Source organism: Geotrypetes seraphini, chromosome 1, assembly GCF_902459505.1.
Source record: "Geotrypetes seraphini chromosome 1, aGeoSer1.1, whole genome shotgun sequence".
NCBI lineage: Eukaryota > Metazoa > Chordata > Amphibia > Gymnophiona > Dermophiidae > Geotrypetes > Geotrypetes seraphini.
In genome coordinates this window covers 393,945,035-393,960,807 of record NC_047084.1, presented here as the reverse complement: position 1 = coordinate 393,960,807, position 15,773 = coordinate 393,945,035, and the positions used below count along the sequence as shown (strand labels likewise).

The following is a 15,773-nucleotide window of genomic DNA, read 5'->3' as shown; positions in this document are numbered from 1 at the left end:
CCGAAAGGGTAAAGGAGTAGCGTTATATATGAAAAACAATATTAAAGCAGCTAAAATAAAGGGGTCCTAGGGAATGGAGGAAACATTATGGACCAGCTTGAGGAGAGCTGATGGAACTTTTAGATACACAGGTCATGAGGAAGGGATGAGAAGTCCTGTAAGTCCAGGTGAAGACCCCTGAGAATTTCCCCAATATAGCAGAGACAGGCCAATACAGCTAAGACCTAAAATGGTTGCTGAAAGAAGCAAAATGGACACTGACTAAAAAACAGTCAGCTCTGAAAGACACTTCTGCTTTTCTTGAAAGCAGGGTCAAACAGAAGGCACAGCTGGAGAGAAAAACAATTCTAGCCCTATAATGGTACAATTCTTAGCCCTATAATGGTACGATAAGCTTATGAAAGTTTCACAAGAAGAAAGAAGAATGCTGTGCAGGAAACACGGGAGCTGTCCACACAGCTAAAAAAACGTTAGGCTCAGGTGCTCGAGGGAGGTTCTTGATAGGACATTTTTTCGGGGAAGTAAGGGAGAAGTAGATGAAAAAAGGCGTGACACAGTATCACTCAATTATGTTAACCAATCCATAGATTAATAAATGAGATAAGGAATATGATTAACCAATGAAAGTGTGAAATGTAACATGCACCAACGTGGGCCAGAGCTGTCAGAATCATAAAAAAGAAAGCTCTTTGAACTAAGGAGTGAGAACTCATCGGAAGTTCTCCATCAGTCTGGCCAGCCTGGTGTATGCTCTATTACTCTGTATGCTGTGTGATTTGTTCTTGTAAGCTATTGCTATTTGATTATTAAATTCATTTTATTTGAACCAGCATAAAGAGAGTCGAGTGGTCTGTCAGTGAAGGCCGTAATAGCAGGGTCTTCAGTCATCTACAGGCTTCCAGCACAAACAGAGAAGATGGACAAAGAGCTGGTTGCAGATATTCAAAAACTGAGTCTGAAAGGTGAGGTGCTGCTACTAAGAGATTTCAACCTTCCTGATACAGACTGGACTAGCCCAACTGCAAAATCAAAAAGAAAAGATTATGGATGCCCTTCAAAGCGTTCTGCCCAAACAGATGGTATCAGAACCCTTGAGGGGAAGGGACGGTGCTAGATCTGGTGCTCACAAATGGAGAAAGTGTGTCTAATATCTGGATGGGTGCCACCTGGGTAGTAGTGACCATCATACAATATGGTTCAATGTAAGAGCTACAGCGGACCCTGGACACAAAAAACTCAATATCCTAGATTTAAAGCATTCTGATTTCAGTAAAATGAGAGCATTCCTGAAGAAAGAACTAATGGGATGGGAGGATATAAGAGAAAATGGAAAGACAGTGGTGCAAACTGAAAGTAAGTATAAAAATGGCAACTAAACTCTATGTAAGGAAAGTTTAATAAAAGCAAGAGAAAAAGGAAATCATTATGGTTCTCAAAAGAGATGGTTGAAAAATAAAAAAGGCAAGAGAGGAACACAACAGAACACAAGATGAGAAATGTAGAAAAGAATACCGGATAAAAAAAACCTCAAAGAAGTGAAGAGATAAATAAGATTGGCAAAAGCATATGTGGAAGAAAAATTGGCTAGAAGATGTAAAAAGAGGAGACAAGACTTTTTTCAGGTATATACTTTTTTCAGGTATAAGGAGGACTGAAAATGGAATTGTGAGAGTAAATGATGCTGAGAACTGCTATGTGGAAAGTGATGAGGAAAAAGCGGATAGTATAAACAAATGCTTCTGTTGTGTGTTCATGGAAGAAAGGTCTGGAGAAGGACCTTGTAAATGAGTCAGGGATTCTCCCTCAGTAATGATGTCATTATATCACTGGGCAGCAGAGGGCACTGGCCCAGTTGTGCAAAAACTACAGCTCCCAGGATACACTGGGCTCAGCAGGAGCAATCCTCAGGCAGGGAGAAGAATATACAGTATACCTAATCCTCGGATCAGTTCAGGGAAGTCCCTGAGTGAAGCAGAAGAACCACAACTGATTTTTCACTAGACATCAGCTGAGGATAAAGCTGTGGGAAAAGGACTGATGCATTTAACTGCTTGGCTGAGGTAAGCCAAGCTAACTGTTTGTAAAGTGTGAGGCACAGTAAAGAATAAAAAGTGTTTTGTTCTTATGAACTGGTGTTTGGTTCCAACCTTTCCTGAGTGTACAGGCTAGCTTGCCACCTGAGGCTAGCATGTTGTGGCTAGCATGTTACTTATGGTGTTTCTGCCTGATTGTCTTTAGCTTCTGCTGCAGAGAAGCTGACCAGAGGTCTGTAGACAATGGGGATCTCAATACAGAAAGGGTTTTTGGAACAGCATGAGGGAAGCTCCTGCTACAAAGATAGTGAAAGGGCTGGATAAGCAGGATTTTATTTGGGTTATTTGCTTTAAGTACTGCTTTCACCAAGGCAAAGAGGAAAAAGAAAGTGCTGACAGGCTTAAGCCACTGTGGACACCTGCTCATCCAGTAGCCTTTTTGTGCATTTCAAGCCTTTGGGAAGGGAGAGGTGACCTACCTCACCGTTTACACCTGGACATAGCTAGCAGGGCTCTAGAGAGAGAGAGATAAAAAAATAAAATGTAAAGCTGCTTTAGGAACAGGATTTGCTGGAAATCCTGGAGTGGTTTTATTAAATAAAAAAGCAATGGAATTCCTGGAGTGAAGTGCTGTGTTTTAAAAGTCAGTACTTCAGTTTGTACTTAGAAGAGACCAGAAGCAGAGACTCCAGAATGGGTATCTGGGAAGACTACATGGAAGAGGTCCAAAACCCACTTCTAGATCTAGCTATTGAGCTAGAACAGGCTAAGCACCAAATTAAAGACTTATTGGAAGACCAGCTATATCAGTGGTTCTCAACCCTATCCTACGAGACCCCCAACCAGTTGGGTTTTCTGATATCCTAATGAATATGCATGAGAGGGATTTGCATATAATGGAGGAGACAGGCATGCAAATACGTCTTATGCATATTCATTAGGGATATCTCAAAAACCCAACTGACTGGGGGTTCCTCAGGACAGGGTTGAGAACCACTGAACTATATGCTTTTGAATATGCAGCCAAGTTAAGGAAGGAAAATAACACCCTCCAGGGGCAACTGCTAATGATGGAAGACTAGTTGCAGAATCAGAAGAAAGTGAAAGCACATTGCAGAGTTTAGAGCAGTGAATCGCAAACTGTGTGCCATGCCGAGATTGAGTCACTTCTGGCATTGGCATCTCTTCTGCTCTCTGCCCGCACACGAACCTCATCTCATTTTCCCTGAACTCGGGACCATGTCTAGAGGGCCTCCGAGCATGCATGGATGTTGACGTGATGATGTGCACATACCTGCATGCCTGTGATATAATTGTGTCGATGTACATGAATGCTTGGAGGCCCTCTAGACACAGCTCTGAGCTCAGGGAAAATGAGACAAGATTTGTGTGAGGCAGGACTGGGGTTGGAGCAGGGCAGGGTTGTGGGTGTGCCACAGATAAACATTTTCTCCGTTAATGTGGCAGAGAAAAAAAAAAAAAAAAAAAGTTTGCAGGACACTGGCTTAGAGGCAGGGACTGCCAAACTTCAGGTAGCCCTAGACCAAAAGTCTAAGGCAGTGCATTGCAAACTGTGTGCTGTGGCACACTAGTGTGCTCCCGAGATGCCAGTGGGGAGGAGAGGCGCTGGCGCTGACTGACTGCTTACAGGATGTGCCACAGTCTGTGCCTGCACCTCTCCTCCTCACCAGTGCCTCTGCTCCTTCTTCTCACCTCTCCTTCTATGGCATCTCTCCCCACCCCCCACCCCCCGGCAGTAACAGGAGGCTCATTGTCATGGCTGGAGGATGTCTGCGCATTTCCAGGTGTCCTCCAGCTGCAGCCCTGAGATTAGTGTGCCAGCAGCTTAAAAGTTTGCAACACACTGGTCTAAGGTAATAAAGAGCAGAGTACCCAGTCCCAGGAGAAGGACGGGGCAATAACAGAAATACAAGTCAAATTGAAAGCCAAGATACAAGAGCTGGTGAATGTTAAAGACTGCCTGAAGCAGAAAGCAGAGGAGGTTATCCAGATGCAGGAGCAGGTAACCTATGTGAAGTCCTCAAATGCAGCACTGCAGATGCAGGTAGCAAAGCAAATTGTGGAAGGAGAAAAGGCAAAAGAGCTCACCCAAGCTGCGGAGGAACAATGGGAAAATGCCTTGTTTGAAATCAGCCAGGCGTGTGAACAGTTCAGGCAACTAGAACTGCTAGTGGAAAAACTGCGCTGTAAGGAAACCCAGTTTAATGTAGAATATAATATATTGGTGGAAGAGAAAGTCAGCTAGGAGAAAGGGAAGGAAGAAATAACCTGAAGAATGCAAGAATTGCAAGCCCAAGTCAGCCTGTTAGCAGTCCAGAGGGAGGACTTGCAAGCCAAAGCTGAAGTAGCAGGGGCCAAAGTAGAATGGCTACAACAAGACAGAGCCAGGTTGGCAGTGCACCAGACTGCAGAAGCAATTAAAGGAAGCAGTACAGAACTGTGAGACAATGAAAGCCCAAGCAAGGGGGCTGAAGAGCTGAAGGGCCAGCTCCAAAAAAAGTGACAAGAGATGCACCTCCGGGAGGAAGAGGGGGCAAAGATGGCTGGGAGAGTGTGATCGGCTAAGAAAAAAAATGATGTGTTGTTCCAGAAGTTGGAGGAGAACCAGGCTCAGCTTGCTACTAAGTCTGCCGTGGGGCAGGAGTGCCAGAAGTAAGTAGAAAAATTAGATGTGGAGCAGCAAGCCATTCAAGAGCAGCTAAAAAAAGAGACAAGCCCATTAAATAGAGGAAGAATCAGCACAAAGTCCAAGGAAGTGGCTTCCCAATGCCTTTATGGGGCTAAGAGAGACTACCTGGGAAGAGAATATCTAGGGTGACCCTGATAACCTCTACAGAATTCTGGAAGGAATTAAGATAGGCATGCATGCCTGATGATGGGCTAAGGGTAAAGAATACCACAGTGGAATTCTACAGAGGTGGCTATTGTGATATGCAGACTGTGCCTGCTAGGTCTGGCCCAAGAATTAGACCCCTTTCAAGAGCAGACAGTTCTCTGCCTGCGCAGGTTAAAACTCAGTTTGGCATTTTATCTGACTTTCCTTCTGTCTCCAGTAGAGGGAGCCTGGGGGCTAAGTTGTAGTTTTCCCCTTCCCCACGCCATCTCAGAGGAACTAACCAGATATCCTCTACACCTGAGGGTTTGGGGCATGGTTGCCAGCTCCTAAACCAAAGGTCTGAGCTGCTAAAGAGGCAGAGAGGGAGAAGCTGGGGATAGCAGCAGCTGCAAAGCTCAGGGCTGGGAGCTCTGCAGGGCCATCCATTGCCAGAATGTATGGAGCTTACAGAAGCTGGGCCATGGAATTGGATCCGGAGCCAATTGCTGAGATGCACAACAGAGTCCAACCCATGGAGGTGTGCTGGGTTAAGGCAAGGTTAATCCAACTGGAAAGGCCTAGTTGGATTACAAATAACTGTGTTTACTGTTGTGACTATTTTTGAAGTTACTCTTTGTTAATCCTGCTGTGCTGAGGATTTTTGTCAAGAGCTGTGCTGGACTTAGGTTGTCTTGGTTTAAAGTTTTTTCTTTTTCTTCCTTTTGGAAGGGTGACTGTTTGCAGGCTAAGGTGGTGGGGTATGCCCCACGTTTATGAGGTGGGATTGAGGGCCTAATTGTTGGCAGTATATCACCACGTGGAGCACACCACCTGTCCCAGCACTTCTGCTGCTGGATTGATCAGTGCCACTGCATTGATACAAGCCAAAGTCTTCCAGAAAGAAGTAAAGACTGTTTCTTTTTGAATTATTTTGTTTTGATGGAACTTTACCAGCTGGAACTCTTGATTACATGAAGAGCCCATTTTTGCTTAAAGATAAGGTTCCTTGTTTATGGGTTCAAAACCCCTTTGATGACATTGTACAACTTTGAGACTATTTAGTCATTCCAACCCTAATGTTTTTGGACTTTATTGTTTAATTCAGAATCCTGACAAAGTTTATTTTTGCTTATTTGAGGACTGGTATAAGAACAAATGAGTGAAGCAACCTGTTTATTTTGTTCTGAGGAATAAATCCAGTCCTGGTTTTGATTTTTATTTACCTGGTTTGTTTGTGGTTCCTTTTGCTAAACCTTATTTTCTTTTTCCTTGTGTCATCCGCAGTGGCACAAAAGAGCCATCCCTTGTCCCGGCGGTCCTGGACCCATTGCCCTATGACCATCGGTGACACTATCCACAGGGGTTTACAATCCAATTCTACCCTATGCCTAGGAGCCCAGATGCCAGTAAAATAACCACAGATGGGTGGTCTCCAACTGTAGGGCCTGACAAAACAGAATGCGTGCTGGATGGATGGCAGTGAAGTCTCCCCAAAAAGAATGAATACTTTGGGAGAAACTGGAGTAAGTCCAAGGAGGGGGATTGGAACCCAAATCTGAGGAAAGGATATAACATGCTAGATCCGCTTTGAGGAAAGCGAAACCTGCGAACTCTGAGAAAAAGAGCCAAGAGAAGGCTAAACCTAAATCAGGAAAGGACTCTAATTTGGTTATAGGAGGTAACCATAGTCCTAAACCAAAACCCAAGTCTACAGATACAAGTGGTAAAGTGCCCAAAGGTCAAGTATGACAGAAGCCGAAAGAGGCGTTGACCCGAGACTCTCCAGTGGGAGAGGGAACCCAGAAGGTGATGACCAGTAGCTCGATGAATACTTTGGATTATGGAAAAAAGAAGAAATGGGCTCAGCAGGAGCCACGATGGTACAGGAAGGGATGATTGGAGATTAGATGCAACAAAGACAGTGGAGAGCCCAGGAAGGCCTGGTGACTTAAGGAGGTGATTTCCAGGAACAGCATGGATGATCCAAAGTCCAAAATACAGGGCCATTGGCATGACGGGGCCTGATAGCTACAGTGCTTACTGTGCCCCGCTCACATAAGAATGCATTCTGCGCCACCAGTGGTCCATGTAAGCTTCAGGGTAGCTGGGCGGGCATATGGTTATTCTCTCCATGAATTTTCACTTGTTCAATTCATCCAGAAAATACACAAAGTAGTTGTCAGAATGGTCCTTGGCTAAGGTTCAAACAGTACCTTTTTTTCTTATGCAACAACTCCCCTCCAAAAAACCCCAAAATATGATCCAAGCTGGACAGTGGGTTACCAGTACCATTAGAGTTCAAAAACCCACATTTCTAAATTGTAAAAGACAGTGGCAAAAGAAAAATTCTTCATCTGACAAACAGGAAAAATTAGCACAGCTCCATTTCACTTTCCTGTAACAGAATTTCCCTGCACGTCCTGCGCTTCACTGCTCAAACTCCAAGGGGAATCTTTCTTTCCCTTAATCCATACCCAGTTTCCTCTCTCTGGAAAGGAATTAGCATTTACAGTAAAAAAAAAAAAAAAAAAGGAAAATAGTTTCAAATCCAAAGCACTCTTTAGCTTTCTGCTTCTGTGTTCTACATGTTCTCCAACCAGTTTAATCAATTTCACTTTTCCCTCAATCAGCCTTCCAGAGTTGCAGGCTGTAACAACACCCCCTTAGGTCAAGGCAGAAGAATATAGAATTAAACCCAAGGTTTTAAATTCCCTCCCGCCCATGCTGAATAGCATCAGTGATTTCTAACCCCTTCCCTACCCGGGCATAAGCTGGGGCACAGCAGCACTGCTTCCACAGTGCAGGAGAACAGGCACCTTACTTTAAGGCTCTAAACAAAACACTGCAGTTTCACCATTCCTAACCTTTAACTCAGCCACAGAGAACTTCTATGGGGGTTTCTCCTCCTTCCTCGTCCTGAATGCTGCTTTCACATTCCATAGCAATTTCCCTGGGAAGGGCTTACCCTAGTGAGGACCAAAGGTCATCCTCAGGAATTTCAACCATCTCCAGGTCCGTATTCTCAGGAGTACTGGTGCTCTCCTCTAAGTCCTCCCCCTTGAAAGCATTGCATTTGCATTTGCATTTAAGTTCCCTTTCAAGGGTGTAACAGGTTTCTGCCTGATATGGCTTCCCTTTTCTCTCAGTCATCTCAGCTGTGTGCCTAGCACGGCAGTTTTTATTTATTTATTTATTTAGATTTTTATCCCGTCCTCCCAGTAGCTCAGGACGGTTTACAATTGAACATACACAATGCGGAGTAACTAGACATATAAGTAGTACAACAGGTTTAGTGGTTGGATTTATAGTTTTTGGAGAGAATTAAATACAGGGGGATTGAGCAGAGAGAGAGAGGGGGGAAATACAGTAGTTTCATGTAAGGAAAGTTATAAGCGTATAGGTGCAATTTTTTTAGTGGAAAGAGTAAGAGAGGGTAATACTGGAATTTCGGGAAGGAGATAGGAGAGTGGAGGGTGGGGCTTAAGGGGGGGAGAGACAGAGGGGATCTTTAATTGAAGAGGAGGGTCTTTACCGATTTACGGAATGCTAATAATGAGTTCTGTTGTCTAAGTTGGGGGGGAAGTTGGTTCCAGAGGTGTGGAATGAAGTGGCTGTAGGATCGTTTGTGGGCAGTTTCTGTGAGCAGGGATCTTCCGGGGGGGACGCATAGGCGTGTCTCTGACAGTTAAAATCTATGGGCTCAGGTATTGCTCTCTTTTTCTTCCCCTGGGAAACTGAAGCCCAAGGCTTAGTTTGGCAACTAACTTCTCCCTTTTCAGTTCGAGAGCCTTTACTTTTGTCCACCTCATTTTCCCCCTTGTGGGTTTGGGATGCCCTGGCATCATTTGGGCAAGGAAGATAGGTCTATTTCTGGGTCTTGCCAGGGGATACAGGTGTTTTAGATCACCCTGCGCTACCCCTTCCGTAACAGTGTGTAATGGAGGGTGAAAGTTGGTGTGTATGTGATGAGAGTCCAGGGACAGGCTTGGAGATTCCGTGGGTGGGTGGAAAGACTGGCTGCCTGTAGAATGAGTACCCCTCATCCTTTTCAGGAGAATCCCCAAGTAGAAGTAGCTCAACCTGTAAGATTTGAGCTGAGGGGGAGGATATGTAAAAGCGTCAGGGATTCTTCCTCAGTAATGATGCCATTATATCACTGGGCAGCAGAGGGCGCTGTCCTAGCAGTGTGGAAACTACAGCTCCCAGGATTCACTGGGCTCAGCAGTCTTGCTGAGTTACAGTGGCAGTCCTCAGGCAGGGAGGAGAATATATACCTGAGCCTGGGATCAGTTCAGGGAGGTCCATGAGCAAGGGAGAAGAACTTGTGATTTTTCCCTAGACATCAGCTGAGGGCAGAGCTGTGGGAAAAAGACTGATCCCTGTAACTGCTTGGCTGAGGTGAAGTAAGCTAACTGTTTGTAAAGTGTAAGGCAAACTAAAGAATAAAAAGTGTTTTCTTCATATGAACTGGTGTTTGGTCCCAACCATTCCTGAGTGTACAGGCTAGCTTGCCACCTGAGGCTAGCATGTTACAGACCTCAGTTGGCTGGCAAAGTTATATCGTATTTCCCCATATATAGGCTACGGCCTATACATGTGTTTTACAAACCCATGTATGGGGCGCGGCATAGTTATATGGGGTGACCTATATAAAAATTTTTAATCATCCCCCCCACCCCCAGTACCTTTTTCAGAGCCCCCTGGATGGCTGACGGCGAATCTCCAGCGGTGCAGGGCAGCCGTGATCTCTTCGGCATCCGGTCTGCCCCCGCACTGCTTGCTGAGTGACTGACGTCAGTTCTCGTGAGTCCTGATGTTGGCCATTCAGCGGGTAGTGCAGGGGCAGGCTGGATGCTGACGAGATCGTGGCTGCCATGCACCGCTAAAGATTCGCCGTCCGCCGACCAGGGGGCTCCGAAAAAAGTACCGGGGGGGAGGGATTTTAAAAGGCAGGGGAGGTATCAGAAGATAAGCCGCAGCTAATACCATGGGGCGGCTTATCTTAATAATAATAATAACAGTTTATATACCAAAATACCGTGAAGTTCTATGCGGTTTACAAAAGATTAGGGAAGGTACAGAATAATTGGACTTGAGAGCGGAAAGAGTTAGTGAGTATGGGGGAGAACAGGTCAGTTGTCTAGGTATTTCAGGAACAGGTATGTTTTTAGACGCTTCCTAAATTCTTTGTAAGTAGTGGGCGAGAGCAATTGCTCTAGGTCTTTACCCCATAGGGCTGCCCGTTGTGAGAGAAGGTGTTCGTGGTGTTTTTTCAGTTTGTAACCTCTAACTGGAGGGGAAGTTTGAATGTGTGCTTCTCTTGCGTTTGTTGGTAGAGAATCAGAAAAGGCCCGATATGTATTGGGGGGCTAGTCCATATAGTACTTTGAAACAGAGGCAGGCGAATTTAAATTTTACATGTGCTTCCATCGGCAGCCAGTGCAACTGCCGGTAGTAGGGAGTTATATGATCGAATTTCTTTAGCCAGAAGATAAGTCTGATCGCTGCATTTTGCATTATTTGAAGACGTTGCATTTGGGAGATTGCTAAGTAGGCGTTGTTGCAGTAGTCAAGCTAACTTAGTACGAGGGATTGCACTAGGATTCTGAATGCTGACGTATCGAAATATGATTTGACGGATCTAAGTTTCCAGAGAGTGAAGAAACCCTTTCTGATTAAGGAGTCTACCTGGTCTTTCATGGACAGGCATCGATCTAGAGTTACACCCAATATCTTCATGGTGGACTGAATAGGGTAACTAAGTTCATTGATGCATAGTGGGGTTTGGTGTCAAGCGGGTGAGGAGAGGCAATGAAGAATTTTGTTTTTTCTGGGTTGAGTTTGAGCTTGAAATCTGTCATCCATTGTTCCATCACATTTATGGCTTCTGATGCCTTGGGAATGGTTTACGAGATGGAGTTAGCAAATGGGATGATTGTGAAATCATCTGCGTAACTGAATAGTTTTAAACATAGGCCGCCCTTTTCTGCGGACTATGCATGGGTGCGGCCTATGCAGAGGGGCGGCCTATATGCGGGGAAATATGGTATATGAGAATGGAGTACATATCACACTACGTACAGAAGAAAATGTTTATAAACAACTTGAAAAACTAAAAGTGGACAAAGCCATAGGACCAGATGAGATCCATCTTAGGATATTGAGGGAGCTAAGAAAAGTTCTTGTGGGTCTTCTGACAGATTTAGAAACAAAGAAACATGATGGCAGATAAAGGCCAAATGGCCCATCTAGTCTGTTCAGCCGCAGTAACCATTATCTCTTTCTCTCTCCGAGAGATCCCACGTGCCTATCCCAGGCTCTTTTGAATTCAGACACAGTCTCTGTCTTCACCACCTCTTCTAGGAGACTGTTCCATGCATCTACCACCCTTTCTGTAAAAAAAGTATTTCCTTAGATTACTCCGGAGCCTATCACCTCTTAACTTCATCCTATGCCCTCTCATTGCAGAATTTCCTTTCAAATGAGAGAGACTCAACTCATGCACATTTACATTACGTTGGAATTTAAATGTCTCATCATATCTCCCCTCTCCTGCCTTTCCTCCAAAGTATACAGATTGAGATCTTTAAGTTTTCCCCGTATGCCTTATCATCAAGACCACATACCATTTTAGTAGCCTTCCTCTGGACCAACTCCTTCCTTTTTATATCTTTTTAAAGGTGCAGCCTCCAGAATTGTACACAATATTCTAAATGAGGTCTCACCAGAATCCTTATACAGGGGCATCAATACTTCCTTTTTCCTACTAGTCATATCTCTCCCTATGCAACCTAGCATCATTCTAGCTTTCGCCGTCACCTTTTCAACCTGTTTGGCCACCTTAAGATCATCACATACAATTACACCCAAGTTCCGTTCTTCTGTTGTGCACATAAATTCTTCATCCCCTAATCTGTACCGTTCCCATGGGTTTTTGCAATCCAAATGCATGACCTTGCATTTCTTAGCATTAAATTATACCTGCCAAATTTCAGACCATTCTTCAAGCTTCGTTAGGTCTTTCTTCATGTTATTCACATAATCTGGCGTGTCTACTCTATTGCAAATTTTGGTATCATCTGCAAAGAGGCAAATCTTATCCAACAACCCTTCAGTTTAGAATAATAAATCCTTGAAGATGGGAGAGGTTCCATGGGATTGGATGAACGAATGTGGTCCCTTTTCACAAAAGTGGTAACAGAAGTCAGAAACTACAGGCTGGTAAGCCTCACTTCGTTGGTTGGAAAAGTAATGGAAGCTTTGCTGAAGGAAACAATAATGAACTACCTGGAATCAAATGGTTTACAAGATCCGATACAACGTCTTCACCACGTTTTGCTGACATTCATTATATTCCTGCTATGTCAATTAACCATTATGTTATTATCACAACTCTCACAAACTCTCAAATCGCAATAAATCACATTTCTGTTACTAATACATCTCAATACTCTGAATGATGGTCAAACAGTTTAACTTTTTGGGCTTGTAGCCTAAATATTACCAAGTCTGGATTCCGTGTTCCTTGAACAGGTCTTTTTTAATATCAATTTAGAACAAGCATGAACACTTACAAGTTTGTAGATCTTACTGCAGTGCATAGCGATGGTGAGAGGTGCCTGGGTTGGATGCGCCCTTTCCACTCACCCTCTTTTACGCCCCCACCTGCATATGATCCTTCCCCACCACTCCCTGCCACATGTGCACCACTTCCCTTCCCCTATATCTCTGTAACGTACCTGGTGCAAACAGCAACCTCCAAGCTGCTGTTGCGCCAGTGTCAGCTCTTTCTCTGATGTTACTTCCTAAGTGCAGGTCCAGGAAGTGACAACAGAGGAAGAGCCAAAACTGGTTCAATAGCAAGTTGGGATTGCTGTGTTCACCAGGAACATTATAGAGGTACAGGGGAAGGCACACGCAGTAGTGGTGGGGCGGGAAAAGAGCAAGGGGTGGAGAGGAAGATGGGTGCCTGTGCCTTCACCAAAATGGCCGCTCCCCCGCTCACAAAATCCATATACTCAACTGGCCCATCCTGTACGTAGGGGAAGCCAGGAATGTTTTGCATAGTCTGTATGTAGAAGCATAGGCAGAGACTCAAGTTAGGAGGCCAGCAAACCTAAAGTGTAGAAACAGATTGGGGAGACAAACTCTCTCTACAGCATGTGGTGGTTAAAATGGAGTCAGCTCTCTTCAGAGTTCAGAGCTGAAGAAGAAGGCGGGCTCCAGCTCAAGCTGCAGCCAATACATCTGGGAGCTGCTAAGCACTCTGGGAGCTTGAGTCCACAAGACATACAAGTGATCGGCACATGCAAATTTAGTGACCCTCCGCAACTCTCCACAAACATCATTTGCATGCATGGTTTTAAAGAATGACTTGCCTTTTTTAAATTGTTACAGAAACAGCTGCAATAGTGGCCCGTCAGAATTTACCGCAAACATTTGAGAATCTTCCCCTAGAAGTCTGGTGCAGGGGGAAATGAGAAGCAGAACAGGCTAAAAGAGGTTTAGGGATCAGGAAGAAGACTATTATACTCCCTGCCCCCAAATATAAAACCTCAAATTATGCCTGTGCAAAAGGAGAGAAAAAAAATAAAACATGCATAGGGAAGAAGTGTGTGTGTGTGTATGTATGGTGGTGGGGGTTGGGAGGACAAGGAAAAGAGAGGAAGAAGAAGAAATTAGAAGATAGTGAACAAAAACATTGAAGGAAATGAGTGTAGTGTAGATGATGAGCTGAGGTACTGGTTGGAGAAAAGTGCTGTGGATGGCCTCAATGGAGAGAGAGAATGATGCTGACAAGCTGTGAGGGGGAGAAGAGAGTGACAGGACCTTAGATTTTGATTTGCTCACATTGCCTGTCCTGCTCTTGACATTTAGATCTAGGCTGATCATTCACTACCAAATGTTTTTTTGTGGTGTGGTTTTTTTTTGTTTTTTTTTTGCAGGGTGAGGGGAAATTTGTTGCAAGTTTTGAGTTCAGAACCCCAATCATTTTCAAAAGTTGGCTTCTATGGTCACAGTTACTTAAATCCAGAATATTCCTTCTTCTTTTTTTTTTTTTTTAGGTAAGACAGAGATAAAAAGGACTTCCTGAAATCTGCTCTTAGTGAGATGGCAACATAAAACGTCATTCACTCACAGTAAGGAAGATTTAATAGTGGGGAGAGACTATCAATTAGATAACACTATCACAAATAAAACTACATCAAATTTACTTCCACACAGTAAATAAACATGCAGTTACAGGTTACATCGTTCCAATTATTGAGGCTTAAATAACAAGAGAGAAAGGATACATCTTCAAGTAATTTCCAGTTAAGAGCAATCTCTGCAATAAACAAGTCTGTATAGGAAAGACAACTACATTTCCCAGAGTTCTAAGACACTAACAACATACAAAAGCTCAGTTCTGTAGCACATTCCTCCAACAGCAAATTGAATTTAAAAAACAAACAAACCCATACTATTTACTGTATAACTCGGAGATATCATACATACACAGTCTTTCTCTCTCTCACACACACAATATTCTAAATTTTGGGATGCAAACCTATTTAACAACAGTAGAAACGTTGGACAAAGAAATTTTTTCTTCAGATAGTTTCACACTTTAATAGTCCATCAGCACCAAGACTGATGAGCAGCAAAGCAAAAGCAAAGCATTAAAAGACCAAATTTCTAGCATTTCTCTTACCCATTCATTTTGTTTTGTTGCGAAGAATTGAAAGCTATTGAGACAGGAATGAGACAGGAAACTGTTGTGTGGCAATGTGAAGGGAAGTGAAGGGGAAGCAGGCTGTCGGTTTTGCCTGCTAGTATGACTAAGTCCAGATGGAATGTTTTGTTTGGAATGAGTTGAACTGAGTACAGTATATAATGCCAGGAGATTGATTACAGCCTGGACGCCCAACTATTCCCAGGCAGTGGTGCTTGGCTGAACTTTATTGAAAAAAACTTTATTATGTTTTCAGTGCTGCTTGAATGTTAACCCTCTCAGATAGACCTCTTTTGCACAAGTGTGGATGCATTAAACTGTTTCTGCTAACCTAATCTGCCCGAGGAAGCCTACTTTTTCTTTCTTGCCTGAGTTTTATGATCCCCTACTTCCCTGACATCAGGTCTGGTTGACCCTGCCTTCTGGTGCAGGACCTGGATGTGACATAATTGTGGCAGAGGTGGGAACAAGGAGCCAACATGTCATGGGCTGGCTACACCCAAGACAAGTGGCAAGCCTGGAGAACTGCATGCAGTGAGGGGCTTGGAGATCCAGAGACTCATAGGCAGCGGAACACTTTTTTGTTTGGGGGGGGGCCCCAAAAGTTCCACCCAAGCTTCACCTTAGAACCCACCCAAGATCCATCCCAGACCCCACACCCATAATAATAGTACTAATTGTAATGCCATTGTTTCCATTCATTTTTCATATATACATACAATATAATCTTATTAACAACACATAATGGTTAACCACAAAATTAAACTACATTGTATGCTTCTCAAAATATTCATTCCTACCAGAACAACCGGCCTTGGTCACACATGCAGAACACAGATAACCTCTATGCAAACATAGGACCACAAACTAACCCCCCTTTTATAAATCTGTAGTGTGATTTTTAGTGCTGGCTATGGCGGTAACAGCTCCGATGCAAGCAGAGCAGAGGGCAACCACAGCAGCCAAGCAAGCAGAGCAGAGGGCGACCACAGCAGCCACACAAGCAACAAGCAAGCAGGGAGAAGCCACTTAAGATAGCAATAGAAGCAGCAGACAGAAGCAGGATGTTGAGCTACCCAGTTTTCTGCACCGTTTGCCATATGTATGGCTACCTCCCCTCTGGGAGAAGGTCTTATGTATGCACTCAATGCGGGGAACTGGAGGGCCTGAAGAAACAAGTCAGACTCCT

General features: G+C 44.1%; 1 protein-coding gene across 9 annotated transcripts in view; it reads right to left on the bottom strand.

The window, feature by feature from the left end:
- Positions 1-14,700, bottom strand: part of LOC117347156 (stimulated by retinoic acid gene 6 protein-like) — a 422,585-nt gene extending 407,885 nt beyond the window's left edge. For 4 of the 9 annotated variants that reach the window (XR_004536733.1, XR_004536730.1, XM_033917628.1 and 1 more), the window contains exon 1: positions 7,835-8,029. Coding sequence is in view for 4 of the 9 variants with exons in the window: in XM_033917628.1 (XP_033773519.1) it covers positions 7,835-8,019 (185 nt within the window). In the remaining 5 variants the exon portion in view is untranslated. The other 5 variants (XM_033917666.1, XM_033917687.1, XM_033917677.1 and 2 more) reach the window with 4 other exon arrangements.
- Between the last annotated feature and the right edge of the window lie 1,073 nt (positions 14,701-15,773).